Source organism: Podarcis gaigeae, assembly GCF_964106915.1.
Source record: "Podarcis gaigeae genome assembly, chromosome: 16".
Classification (NCBI taxonomy): Eukaryota; Metazoa; Chordata; class Lepidosauria; order Squamata; family Lacertidae; genus Podarcis; species Podarcis gaigeae.
Genome location: NC_139693.1, coordinates 34751471 through 34765729, shown reverse-complemented (window position 1 = coordinate 34765729; position 14259 = coordinate 34751471). Strand labels below are relative to the sequence as shown.

Here is a 14259-nt window from a genome sequence, read left to right as displayed (position 1 = left end):
TGTGGGGGGCCGGACTATATATATTTTTTGGGGGGATGAACGAATTCCTATGCCCCACAAATAACCCAAAGATGCATTTTAAATAAAAGGACACATTCTACTCATGTAAAAACATGCTGATTCCAGGACCGTCTGCATGCTGGACATAGAAGGCGATTGGGCCAGATCCAGCCCCTGGGCCTTAGTTAGCCTACCCATGCTGTAGACCAACCCTCTGTAATGCAGGATTTGCAGCTGGTGGCGCTGTGGGTTAAAGCCTCAGCACCTAGGACTTGCCGATCGAAAGGTCGGCGGTTCGAATCCCTGCGGCGGGGTGCGCTCCCGCTGCTCGGTCCCAGCGCCTGCCAACCTAGCAGTTCGAAAGCACCTCCAGGTGCAAGTAGATAAATAGGGACCGCTTACCAGCGGGAAGGTAAACGGCGTTTCCGTGTGCGGCTCTGGCTCGCCAGAGCAGCGATGTCACGCTGGCCACGTGACCCGGAAGTGTCTCCGGACAGCGCTGGCCCCTGGCCTCTTAAGTGAGATGGGCGCACAACCCCAGAGTCTGGCAAGACTGGCCCGTACGGGCAGGGGTACCTTTACCTTTACCTTTAATCTCTGACAGAAGGCTATCCAATCTCTCTTTTAAAAATCTCCACTGATGGAGAGCCTGGCAATCATTCCACTGTCAAATAGAGCCAGTGTGGTGTAGTGGTTAAGAGCGGTAGTCTTGTAATCTGGGGAACTGGGTTCGCCTCCCTGCTCCTCCACATGCAGCTGCTGGGTGACCTTGGGCCAGTCACACTTCTTTGAAGTCTCTCAGCCCCACTCACCTCACAGAGTGTTTGTTGTGGGGGAGGAAGGGAAAGGAGAATGTTAGCCGCTTTGAGACTCCTTAAAGGGAGTGAAAGGCGGGATATCAAATCCAAACTCTTCTTCTTCTTCTTATCACCAGAAGGTTCTTTCTCATGTATGGGAAGAAGGGAGAGTGGCTGAGATGTGACTGTGTGGCTCTGACGTGTTTGTGTGTTTTTGTGGACTACTGATGAGGGAGAAATTCAGTTCAGTTTGCATTGAAAGGAGAACCTGCCCAATATGCTCTTTGCAAAATATCTGAGAACCAACACGCAGCCATCCTTTGAAACTCACACTTCTCTGAATCTTGCGGTAAAAGTTCCCCAGTCAAGTAATGTATGCAAAAGAGTACAAGTACTAGGGTAAAGTGAGCATGAAAATGCTACATTAGTGAAAGCAACATTACAGCGGTACCTTGGGTTACAAACTTAATTCGTTCCAGAGGTCTGTTCTTAACCCGAAACCATTCTTAACCTTAGGCACGCTTTCTCTAATGGGGCCGCCCACTGCCGCCACGTTGCCAGCACGTGATTTCCGTTCTCTTCCTGGGGCAAAATTCATAACCTCAGGCACTACTTCCGAGTTAGCGGAGTTTGTAGCCTGAAGCGTTTGTAACCCGAGGTGTTTGTAACCTGAGGTACCACTGTATAATGAGGGATATTGCTCTCCAAAAAATGTGTACATCAAGCAAATGTTTGCTTACAAAAATATGTATATTAGGCGATCCCATTCATACTGAAATCCTGATGATTTTAAATGAATACACACACACATAGTTGCACACCGTCCCAATCTCCAAGTGGTGCAAGATTCCAGGCGTTCCAGGCATTTTTCTAGGGTTCGTGTTTCCTTATAGAAATGAGGCACAGCGGAGACTATGGTACCTTTATGATATATGGGAGTGACGCGGTGGCTAGGGTGCTAGGGTGGCTAGGCTGTCCCAAACGGTCCGCCTGCTGCCTCCCCCTCAGCTGTAGGGTGGTTGACTGTCAGGAGGCAGGCAGACTCCTCAGGGGCTCCATGGAGCATCCTGCCCTGGCTGGCCCCGCCTCTGCAGGTGGCTGGCCCCGCCCCTGGGCACAGGGCACGCGCGCCACCCCAGGCGCCAGATCGGCTTGCTCTGCTGCTGAGGCCTGTTTAACTAGCACTTGCAGACTGCACCTGAGTTGTCTTGTGGAACCCATGGGTCCCCTGCCAGTACAGTGGTACCTCGGGTTACAGACACTTCAGGTTACAGACGCTTCAGGTTACAGACTCCGCTAACCCAGAAATAGTACCTTGGGTTAAGAACTTTGCTTCAGGATGAGAACAGAAATTGTGCTCCGGTGGCGCAGTGGAAGCAGGAGGCCCCATTAGCTAAAGTGGTACCTCAGGTTAAGAACAGTTTAAGGTTAAGAATGGACCACCAAAACGAATTAAGTTCTTAACCCGAGGTACCACTGTACTTTTTTTTTTTTACTTTTTTGTCTGTTCAGTAACCCACTCTTGGTAAAGAAATATGGCCTTTATCTCCAAGTTCATATATGCTTGGATGTTCTGCAACCTTTTGGCTACCCAGCTGAACAGGAGCTCTGTGGGCCTGTTGAGAACTTCGTTAAAATAATAATAATAATAATAATAATAATAATAATAATAATAATAATAATAATTATAATTATAATTTTATATTTATACACCCACCCATCTGGCTGGGTTTCCCTAGCCACTCTGGGCAGCTTCCAACAGAACAACTTCAAACATTAAAAACATCCCTTCTAAAAGTCAGAAAGTTGTTTATTTCCTTGACATCTGATGGAAGGGCATTCCACAGGGCAGGCGCCACTACCGAGAAGGCCCTCTGCCTGGTTCCCTGTAACCTCACGTCGCGCAGTGAGTGAACTGCAAGAAGGCCCTCAAAGCTGGACCTCAGTGTCTGAGTTGAACGATGTGGGTGGAGATGCTCCTTCAGGTATACTGGGCCAAGGCCATTTAGGGCTTTAATGATCAGCACCAACATTTTGAATTGTGCTTGGAAACATACTGGGAGCCAATGTAGGTCTTTCAAGACTGGTGTTATGTGGTCTCGGCAGCCACTCCCTGTCACCAGTCTAGCTGCTGCATTCTGGATTAGTTGTAGTTTCTGGGTCACCTTCAAAGGTAGCCCCACGTACAGCGCATTTCAGTAGTTGAAACAGGAGATAACCAGAGCATGTGCCACTCTGGTGAGACCATGTTCAGGCATGTAGGGTCTCAGTTGGCATACCAGATGGCGCTGGTAGACAGCTGCCCTGGACACAGAATTGACCTGCACCGCCAAGGACAGCTGTGAGTCCAAAATGACTCCCAGGCTGCACACCTGGTGCTTTAGGGGCACAGTTGTCCCATTCAGGACCAGGGAGTCCCCCACACCTGCTCTCCCTCTGTCCCCCCAAAACAGTATTAAAGCTATTTAATGCGAGAGCATTTGGTGAATGTGCTCTGTTGGCCCATCAGCTTGCAATAAGCAAGACTTGTTGGGATTCAAGCGGAATCTCTCATGAAGGCACAGGCAAAGAAAGAAGCACTCATCCAAGGAGCTGCCCTTCGCAGGAATTGTAATGTGATTTGGGGAGCTAGTGATAAACACTTTATTTCCATATTTATAGAAAAGACACCCCTATGTAGATAACAACACAAAACGGTAGTTATGAAGTGTCAAATTTGATATAAATATGGAAATACTGGGTGGGATTCTCTGCTCTGCTTACTTGAATTTAAACCTTGGCAGTTTTCCACAGAGTTACTCCTATTTTCCCATCAGAGGATCAAACCTTAGGCTGTTAATTGTGCGCTTATTTAGAGCAATTTGCCTCCAGAACAGTGGCATACATCGTAATAGGCATGAAAGGCTACTGCAAGAAAGTGAAAATGAATGCATATTATCACAATCCTTTCTGTTTCGAATTACAATGTTAACAAAACTGCCTCTTGGTTTTTCTTTCTCTTGATTGCGAAGCTCCTTGCGATCTTGATGATTGACAGGCAATTCCTACTGGTCAGGGCTATTTGTTGTTGGAAATTCAGCCAGCGCCAGCCAAACCTTTGCACAGAGTTTCATACAGAGTGTGAGGTCAGCGGCACAGATTTCAAGGTGATGACACTTTCATTGTGTCCCACAACCTGCCCAGGTCTGGCTTGAAATGACTAGGTGGCAATCTTCAGTCATTTCACTCCCATTGAAAGGGGTTGCTTTGATTTGTCCATTCCACACACCCTTCAGCAAAATGTTGAAATAAATAAACATGAACATATCAGAGTGCTATCAGTGCTAAAACATAAACACAATTAAAAACAGTACAAGTGATCATTAAAGTGATATATGTAAAATGAAATCATCATCATTGTTATCATCAAGACCTGCAAAGGCCTCTTGGGCTGAAAAGGTCTTCAAAAGACAGCTCAAAGTAAAAAGCCAAGATGGCTGCCAAAGCTCTGCAGGAAGCGTGTCTCACAGCATGGGACTAATGTCAAAAATGCCCAACTCCTAGTGGTGGCCAGTTGGGCCATTGCAACATGGGGGCAACTAACAATGCTCCTCTGAAAGATCTTGGTGACAGAGCTGGCGTATAAGGCTTCAGGTTATCCTTAAGGAAGCCTGGACCTGAGCTGCCCAGGGATTTTTTTGGTAACCTGGCACAATAGCATATACATTGCCAGTATGCATGTTTTAGCGGGGGGCCACTAGGTGGCGCATTGGAAGATGGCTGACAATAACATCTCTCCGACCCACATGAGGTAATTTGGAGGCTATGATGGGGGTAATTAGCCTCCTTAACCCCCCCCCAGGATTATGGGGGGGGGGACGGCCCTTGCCTGCTGTGCCCTATACCACCCCCGAATTTGTGGGGGTGGGGGCACTAGGCACAAAGCCCTCCTGTGGGATTTTCGGCACTCCTCGACGCCGTCCCCGATTCGCGCCGTTGGTTGCAATGATCTTTAAAAGAAACAATTTGGACGTGATTAATTGCACATACATCAAGGGAAAAGGGGAGTAAATACTGCTGACAGAAGAGATCTCTGATAACAAGACAACAATAAAATACGAGAAGAACGTCAAGATACGGTATGACAAATGACTGAGGGGGGAGGGGGGGAAAAACCTGCCTTTATCTTTTCATGTGATTTAACAAGAATCCCCTCCCCTAATGAGTCAGAAATTAAGGACTTAAGCTGTGGATTTAAGGCTGTGTGGAGATAAACTTTCAATCCAAAGCAATGTTTCAAGATGAAGCTGGAAAGCTAAGAGTTTTGGAGTGTCGCACTCATAAAAAAAAATGCCGTCGCCATTTTGGGAGGCATTGTGGGAGCTCTTGGGTCTGGGAGGAGAAAGAGAGAAATAGAGTTGTTTACATATCGTGAATCAACTTCTCGGTGGGACTTAAGAGCGACAAATGCCAAAATTTACGATGGAAAAAGTGATGTTATCTACGAAGGAGATATATGGAAACCATCTGGACTTAGTGGAGGAACGGGAAATCCACACAGGATTATTACACTTGCTATCGGCTTAAGGAGACTAACAGAAGAGATCGTAAAGGAAAAAGAGAAATTATACGAACAAGATATGATGTGGCAACACCAAGATAAGACCGGATAGAATTATGAACTTTGTTTGGACTGATTTGGACATTAACGCAGTAATAAGAAGATGATCTGAATCCCCCTTTGGATCTTGAAGTATGGGTTCCCCCAACAAAATTTAAAAATTTGGCTTTGTAATTCGGAATTTATATGATGTGATTTAATTTGATGTGATTGGCCAGTTAATAAAAATTATTTTTTTAAAAAAAGTATGCATGTTTTAGCAGAGGTGCCATCTGCCACCTTCTCCCCATCAGCTATATAGCCACTGCATTCTGCACTACCTGGAGCTTCTGGATCAGGCCCAAAGTCAGCCCTGCAGAGACCACATGGCAGCAATCTAGTCTGTCTTGATACTGCTTTCCCTCAATTTCACAGGTCAATTTCATGAATGTTTTCCTGTTTCTCCACAGCTATAGGGCTGGGCAATATATCAAAAAATCTTCCAAAGCCAGTTTGAAGTCCATATCATGATATCAGTTTCATAATTGTTGACCTGGCCATATATTGTAATTCATGGTGTGTGAGTGCGTGTGCTATGCAAAAATCACAATGTGGGGAAAGCCATGAAGCCAGCCAATGCCTCTACATAGCTCCATCCTTATTTCAGACATTGTGATATATCAGTATATCACAATGTTTCTTGTTGTTGTTTGGTCATTTCATTGTGTCTGACTCTTCATGACCCCATGGACCAGAGCATGCCAGGCACTCCTGTCTTCCACTGCCAACTGGAGTTTAGTCAAACTCATGTTGGTAGCTTCAAGAACACTGTCCAGCCATCTCGTCCTCTGTCGTCCCCTTTCCTTGTGCCCTCCATCTTTCCCAACATCATGGTCTTTTCCAGGGAGTCTTCTCTTCTCATGAGGTGACCAAAGTATTGGAGCCTCAGCTTCATGATCTGTCCTTCCAGTGAGCACTCGGGGCTGATTTCCTTAAGAATGGATAGGTTTGATCTTCTTGCAGTCCATGGGACTCTCAAGAGTCTCCTCCAGCACCATAATGTTTAGATGGCGATATATCATGATGTGGAAATCACCCAGACATTGGGGAGGGGCAGGTGTTGTTCAGAGCCTACATTTAGAGAGGGATGGAGGGGCATTGGCCATTCACACTATGGATGAATAGATTCCCTCATTCATTCCTTTAACATTTGGTGGGTTCCTTCTGCTATGGGTTCTGCTCTTTCTGAATTCTGCAAGAACAGATTAAAAAACAAACAAACAAACAAACAAACAAACAAACAAACAAACAAAATTGGAGCCTCAGATTCCAGTTCCTTAAGTTCAGTTGCATATTTCTCCCCTCTCTACATTATCACCACATGCTTCCACATTAATCAAGTGCTGCAAAAGAGCACACTTCCTGCAGTTGTACATATGATTGCATCAAGGGTATGTATGACTGCAGATATGAAAGAAAAAAAGTCTGCTCACGTTTAACCATAAGAAGAATCCATCAGTCCAAGAATCCAACATTTTTAATACAGTAAGTCCATGTGTATAAACCGATATCCAAATGAGATTGCTGATTATAAGATACACATTCAAATGTCAGAAGGGCAGTGAGATTTTCAGACCGTTGAGTAATGGATAATGGTTGATTAGTCTTCCAATCTTGAAGTACGAATTGCATGAGTAGTTCGCTGTGGAGGATTGTGGTAAGAATTCACCTCTACACCACCTTGTTTGTTACCCAGGTGAGGAACAACCACCTTTTGAATAAACCACAGAACCAAGGAAACTATTTTCAAGTCCAGCATCCAAATTTAGGAACCCAGCGCTTGTTATAGCTATTGCAATAGGACAGAGCTCACTCAACTCAACATGTCAGTTGAGAAGGTCTGTCCCAAGGCACTTCAGAACAAAAGCTTATATAGTAGTTCAAACAAAGAGTCATAAAACATCCCCACATATGTCAGGAAATGTTACAGGTCATGAAAAGTAAAACATCCATGGCTTCAACCCCACAATCTCCTTGGAGTGGCCCTGATGTGCCCAGATTATTTGATCATTTTAGGTCTTGGATGTCCGACATTGCCCTGGCAACCTAGCCTTCAATGGGGGGGGGGGGATAGAGCATCATAAAATCCTCTTCCAGGGTCTCAGATAGCTTCAAGGATAGCTGATTTACCCTCCGGTGCTAAAACATCCTGCTATTTGTACCACTTTCAGGGGTAGATAAGGAGAGATTGAATACAGCAAAGGAGGGAGAGGCTCGCAAATGCAGAACACACAAAGATCAAACCTAATACATTCTGAAAGGTTAAATGCAATTAAATTGAAACATTATTAAAATAATAAAAATATACATCTGGGGTCTCTAATTCTTATATCAGATGACCCAAAGAACCTCTAGTAATTGCAAAGGCAGCCTGGCTGTTCCCAAATCTCCAAGCTCTCATTTTCAAGCTGTTTCCCTCCCTACTATGGTCAAACACCACATGTCGCAATGCATACAAATGTTGTTGTTGCTGCTGGCATCCATCTGTCTCAAGAGTCAATGGGGTGCACCTCTGGTGGTGAAGCCAAACAGTTGAGTTAGCAGCACAGAAGCAACCTCCTTAAGAAGCAAGACTGGGTGGTCCTGTATGGAGGTTCTGGGCTGTCCAGATGACAAGATCTCCTCTTGACCTCGCTGATGCGTCGCAAAGGAAAGCAGAACACCAGCTTGGCTGTGGGAGTTGCCGGAAGGAGGCATATAAGACAACATCCAACTGTCTTAGGGACTCCACCCCAGATTTGTGTAGGGTTTACTCCTTAGCCCTTTCTTCTCCTGAAGTTATCCTGCAATGTAGAGGAGGCTTAGGATCAGAGACTTCCTTCTCCTAGGTGGACTACCTTCCCAGGTGGACCAGCCCCATCTGCCCCTCACTTCCCTCTACAGCACGTGCAGAACCTGCCTTCTTGATCATTGGACCCCCCTTGGTCTCGTCCACTCAATCCACCAGAGTCTGTCTTTGCATGCAGGGAAGCCCCTAACTCAGTTGAAACTGTTTCCCGGGGTGTGGCTGCTATCGCACGCTGACAGCTTCCAGGAGCCACAGGTGAGAGCTGAGTGCAGGGTGAGGACCAAAGATGAACAAACTACCCCAGAAGGAACATGGAGTGCCCCCCACCAGAGGTCCTGTTGTTGTTGTTTAGTCGTTTAGTCGCCCCATGGATCAGAGCACGCCAGGCACTCCTGTCTTCCACTGCCTCCTGCAGTTTGGTCAGACTCATGTTTGTAGCTTCAACAACACTGTCCAACCATCTCGTCCTCTGTCGTCCCCTTCTTCTTGTGCCCTCCATCTTTCCCAACATCAGGGTCTTTTCCAGGGTGTCTTCTCTTCTCCTGAGGTGGCCAAAGTATTGGAGCCTCAGCTTCACGATCTGTCCTTCCAGTGAGCACTCAGGGCTGATTTCCTTAAGAATGGATACGTTTGATCCACCCACCAGAGGTCCTACCCACCCCCTAACACTCCATACTCCTCATATATAATGAACATAACAAAAATATAAATATAATAAACATGAACACACACACACACACAAAGAAATCTTGGTACAACTACTCATATATAGTTGGTTTTTCGTTGCTGCTTTTCATGCTGTATTGATTGCTTTTGTTGAATCCAGAGGCAGATTGTGGTAAGGGAACAGATTAGGTGTTGAATTTTTTATTCTACTTTGTTGAACACCTGAAACTGCAACGATGCCTGCAGGTAGCTACTGTCCACCAAGTAACTTAAAAATTAGTTGGTGCAAAGGGAGTTGACATTCTGAGACCTAAGTAGCATTTGCTTTGACATGGTACCATCCCAATTAAAAAATAATTTTGTAGCTAGAGGGGTAGGTCTCATTAGGATGTGAGAGAGGCATGTCACACTCTGCTGTGGAACTGCTGCAAGGTCAGATCTGTGGAATGTAGCAGATGATTAGGTCCTGCTCTGTCTGATGACAGCAAGCATCCAGTTCTTTCCTTAGAACATTCCCGCAGTTGCCTTCTGGTAGGCTGCATATTCAATTTATGTAACATCTATTAATGGACAGTTGTCATGGCTGTCCAGTGCTGATTGCCTCCTGAAATTACTATTGGAGCTTGTCTGTGCACCCAAAACACCATTTTTTTAAAAAAAGCTTTCATTATGTGGGTCAAATTGTGAAAAGATGAAATATAAATCAGTAGTTCTTCATAGTTTCACAAGGAGCTGGCTTAATTTTTAGCCTCATTTGTGTGATACATGATGTTGAGCTGCCTCTGTCATGCTTACTTTTCAACCCACTTCAGGTTATAACCAGCAGTGGCTGGTGACCATTGCTATTGGTAGGGCAGAAAGCAGGGGAATAAACAGTAGGTGGCAGAGCCATCCAATTCTAGTTTTGTCCCTTTCCTCTTCTCAGCTTTCTACAAGGGGCAACACAGAGACTAAGGAGGAGGAAGCAGACATCCCACTTCGCCCTTTGGGCTGGATGTGAGTAGGAAGGCAGGCAGGTGGGGGCTGGCCGAGGGCAGAATGAGACTGGTGGGGCCCATTCTCTGCAATGAACCAGCCTCCTCTGCTTATGCTTTAATCTTCTGCCTGTGTTGATAGAACATTACATGCCATAGCAAATCCATATGGTGGAAGATAGAGATGTCACTCAGATAGCAATCCTATTTGTATATATACAGGAGCAAGTCTGACTTCATTCACTTGGGGATTATTCCCAAGAACATGTGCATTTGATTGAAACCATAACGTACTATCCAGTCCTTTGGGTTGATTTCACTGGGAAATCTCATCCAACACAGCTTAATCCTGAAAGACGAGTAAATTTAGGAAACAAATTCATTTCAGTTGCATTGTTAACAAGCCATTTCATCTCAGAATACTAATCAATTCCTTCCCTTCCCACAGCTCTGTCAGCACCATATGTAACCAACGCTACCACATCCATGCCAACCTGTCATTTGCCATCTTAGTGGCTCAGATCCTACTGCTAATAAGCTTCCAGTTCAATCCTGGGACGGTAAGTTTACAATGGGTGGGAAATGGCTGGCAAACGTGTTTCTTATAAAACCTATATATACAATTAAGTTTGCAATTATGTTGTCATTATCTTATTTTGCCCCATTCATTTCAGTGCAAAGGGAATGCAAATGAAGTGGTGGGGAACGTAGTCAGTAAAGTATCGTTTGTGGACTGAAAGCAACAGCGACAGTGAATACTGATTGTATTGTATTGTATTGTATACTGGGTCGATTTCCATTCTGGACCTGAGACGAATAAAGCAAACACTGCCATTTCCAGTCCCATTTTTGTTTCCCATAGAACTCTCTGACATCCCTAAACACAGCCAATATTTAAAAGATAGCAACTGTACATTTTTAAAGCTGATTTGCCACAGTGGCTACCACAGCAACGAGGATGTGGCACCATAGTTCTTCTGACGTTTCAAAAAAGAGTTTTGTCCCCCCCCCCCCATTTCACATTAGCTCTACAGTCATCATGACAAATAGAACATGACAGGTGTGTGCGCTTCCATTCTGGGCAGCATGTATCAGACAATAAAGTCATGCTTTAATCACAAGCAGGCCGTGGGCTGCTGCTTAAGTCAGTAATTAATACTATTAATAATCATAATCATGGGGCTTCATCTGAGAATCTCACAGCATTTGATGGGAACTGGATCTCTTCATCCAAATATAGCCTGCAGAAAAATAGACATATCAGACAGGAAATATAGTCCCAAGGAGGTTTTCATGAGACAGTTCCATATGAAGTCTCAGCCTTGTCCCCCATTTTGCTCCCGCAGGAAGCGGCGATGGCCACCAACATGGATGGCTTTAAAAGAAGATTAGACAAATTCATGGAGGAGAAGGTCATCAATGGCTGCTAGCCATGATGGCTATGCTCTACCTCCATTGATGGAGGTTGTTCATGCTTCTGAATCACAGTGTCAGGCTTGAGGAATTCTCTCTCTCCCCCATCCCCCACTGGCACCAAGAGGCAGGGAGGAAACAAGAAAGTCCTTATGCATGATTTATTCAGCCATCAGAGTAAAGATAAAGAATTCTGATCATTCCCCATAATGGAGTTGCTCGCACTGAACTCCTCCACCTTCCCCCTCTAGCAACAGCATTTGCTTCTACGTCTTTGCTTCTTGTCTTTGCACTCTTTGTTCTTGCAAACACCATAACCATTGGTTATGCTGTCCAATGATGTGTCAGCTATAATAATAATAATAATAATAATAATAATAATAATAATAATAATTTAATATTTGTACCCCGCCCATCTGGGTTTATTGGAAGCCGCCCAGCCACTCTGGGCGGCTTCCAATAAAGATTAAGAATGCATTAAAATATCACACATTAAAAACTTCCCTGAACAGGGCTGCCTTCAGATGTCTTCTAAATATCAGGTCGCTGTTTATCTCTTTGACATCTGATAGGAGGGCGTTCCACAGGGCGGGTGCCACTACCGAGAAGGCTCTCTGCCTGGTTCCCTGTAGCTTTGAGGCCCTCGGCGCTGGACCTCAGCTAGCTGCTCTACCTCCCCGTCTCCTTCTCCTAACAACGCATAACTCTGCTGTTCTCCTGTCTCAGAGCTGCTATCTTGCTCAAGGCCCAGCCTTAATTTGAGACTGTCTCTCTCCTCTCTGGAAGCTACACGAGAAGGCGGTGGTGTGATTTCCACCATTCCTGCTCCTCCTCCTCCTCCTCTTCAGTCCAGTCCCTGACACCCAGTTGCTGGAAACCACAGGAGGGAAGAGTGCTCTTGTGCACAGATCCTGTTTGTGGGTTTTGCACAGGCATCTGGTTGGCTACTGTGAGAACAGGATGCTGGACAAGATATGTCATTGGACTGATACAGTAGGCTCTTTTTATGTTCTTATGTGGGGCAGGATCTTGCGAATGGTGCAAGAGAGACAGCAAGGGCAAGGCAAAGGTGAAGGAAGGTGCAGGTGCAGACAATCCTGGATAGTTCTGAAGGCAAGAAAGATGGCCAGGTCCAGGTTCTGCTAGATGTTCAGACCCCAGAGATATATTTCCATTTGCTGCCTGGGGGTCCGCTGCAAGCTAGAAGTGATCCAGGTGTGCAAAATGAGAAACCTTCCCTTCTCTCCCTCTCCCACATTGCAATTGGGCGGAGATCCTAAGCAACATCCCTGCAGGAGGCAGATAAGGGTACCGTATTTTTTGCTCTATAAGACGCACCAGACCACAAGACGCACCTAGTTTTTGGAGGAGGAAAACAAGAAAAAAAATATTCTGAATCTCAGAAGCCAGAACAGCAAGAGAGATAAAGCAGCAATCCCTCTTGCTGTTCTGGCTTCTGGGATAGCTGCACAGCCTGCATTCACTCCATAAGACGCACACACATTTCCCCTTACTTTTTAGGAAGGAAAAAGTGAGTCTTATAGAGCAAAAAATACGGTATATTGTGTGGTGGTAAACGTGAGAAGACAGATTACTTTTTAGAAGGGCAATCAAAACTTGGAGAGAGTGAAGCTGAGCAGAGAAAGATAGAAACAGAAAATACAAAAAAACCAAAAAACAAACAAAAAAACCCCAAAAAAACCCCAAGGCAAGGCAAGGGAATATACAATGAAACCATCTTCAATAAATCAGCAAGACACTGTGTGTAACTCCAGAGGAGTAATTGAAGCTGGAAGAAATAACATGAGTGTAGGGAGCAAGATCTGATTTGAATGAGTGGGGGGAAATTTCTTCTTGTCATGGTTGCTGTCTTCATTTTTGTGTACACACACACACACACACACACACACACACACTGTAAGCACTATTCCAGTTGAAAAGTGTTGAGTTTTGAAAGGTGGCAACTGTGTCTGGGTGGAGGGAGGAAAGACTTGATATAGTCGTAAAATTATGCATAGTGTGGAGAAAACAAATAGAGAGAAGGTTTTCTCATGCTTTCCAAACCCTAGAAATCTGGGTCACCCAAAGCACTGATGGGCAGTAGATTTATAGAATCCTACAGCCAGAATTGGGACTAGGGGTGAAATTTCATTCTGTTCACATTTAAAGGCAAATCTACCAAATGCCCGTTTTCCCCCCAAACAATAAGCAGGGAGCTGCTTCAAGTTGCTTCACAGGCTGATGCTGCAGAAAAGAAAAGAAAAGAAAAATCCCTCAAATGAAGAACAAAACAGCATTTGCTTCTACCTTGGCCAGAGGGTCTCTGCTCTTGCCTTTGAGGGTGCCAGGAAGCAGATAGACTTCACATAGCAGAAACAGATTCCAAATGGATTTTGAAAATAGGAAGGCGGTGTGCGGAGGCAACATTTCTCACACCTTGCTGTTCACAAAACATGTTCAAAAGGTGTAATGGTTCTAGGGGTTGCTCGTGCGTAAGTTGCCGCCACTCCTGGCTAGGTTACCTGGTTGAACCCTTTCTGTCTGGACAGCCCTTCACTTCGTGGCCGTCTCAGTTGCTGGCAGTGTCCGTCAGTGGGCGTTTCTTGGACTTCTTCCAGCAAAGAAGTTCTTTGACGCCAAGTCTCCTTCTACTCTCCCTGCGCGGAAGTCTTCTGCGCAGGGAGGGTGTGGGCAGCGGAGGACCTGTGCTCTCCCCACTGGTCTCCGGTGAAGAGTCCTGGAGCCTCCTCTCCGATTCCCCCATCTGCCCCCCTTCTCCACTGGTGCTACGCTGATTTCCTTCCCCAGCAGATGGGCTGCCTCTCTCCCTACTGGGACCCTCTCTGGCATCCCTCTGGAGCCTTCCCTCCACCTCTAGCTCCGATGGCAGTTCCCTGACAAAAGGTTTTGTAGATGAGCAAAGAAAAGTGAGAGTTTGTTAGGGAAGTGACCAGCTGGCAGTAAAAAAAAACACACCACACA

General features: G+C 45.5%; 1 protein-coding gene across 2 annotated transcripts in view; it reads left to right on the top strand.

Annotated features, from left to right (window-relative positions):
* Nucleotides 1-14259, top strand: part of ADGRD1 (adhesion G protein-coupled receptor D1) — a 276194-nt gene that overhangs the window by 166360 nt on the left and 95575 nt on the right. For both annotated transcript variants that reach the window (XM_083717092.1, XM_083717091.1), the window contains one exon: nt 10313-10424. In XM_083717092.1, coding sequence (XP_083573218.1) covers nt 10313-10424 — 112 coding nt within the window. The remainder of the gene's footprint in view (nt 1-10312; nt 10425-14259) is intronic.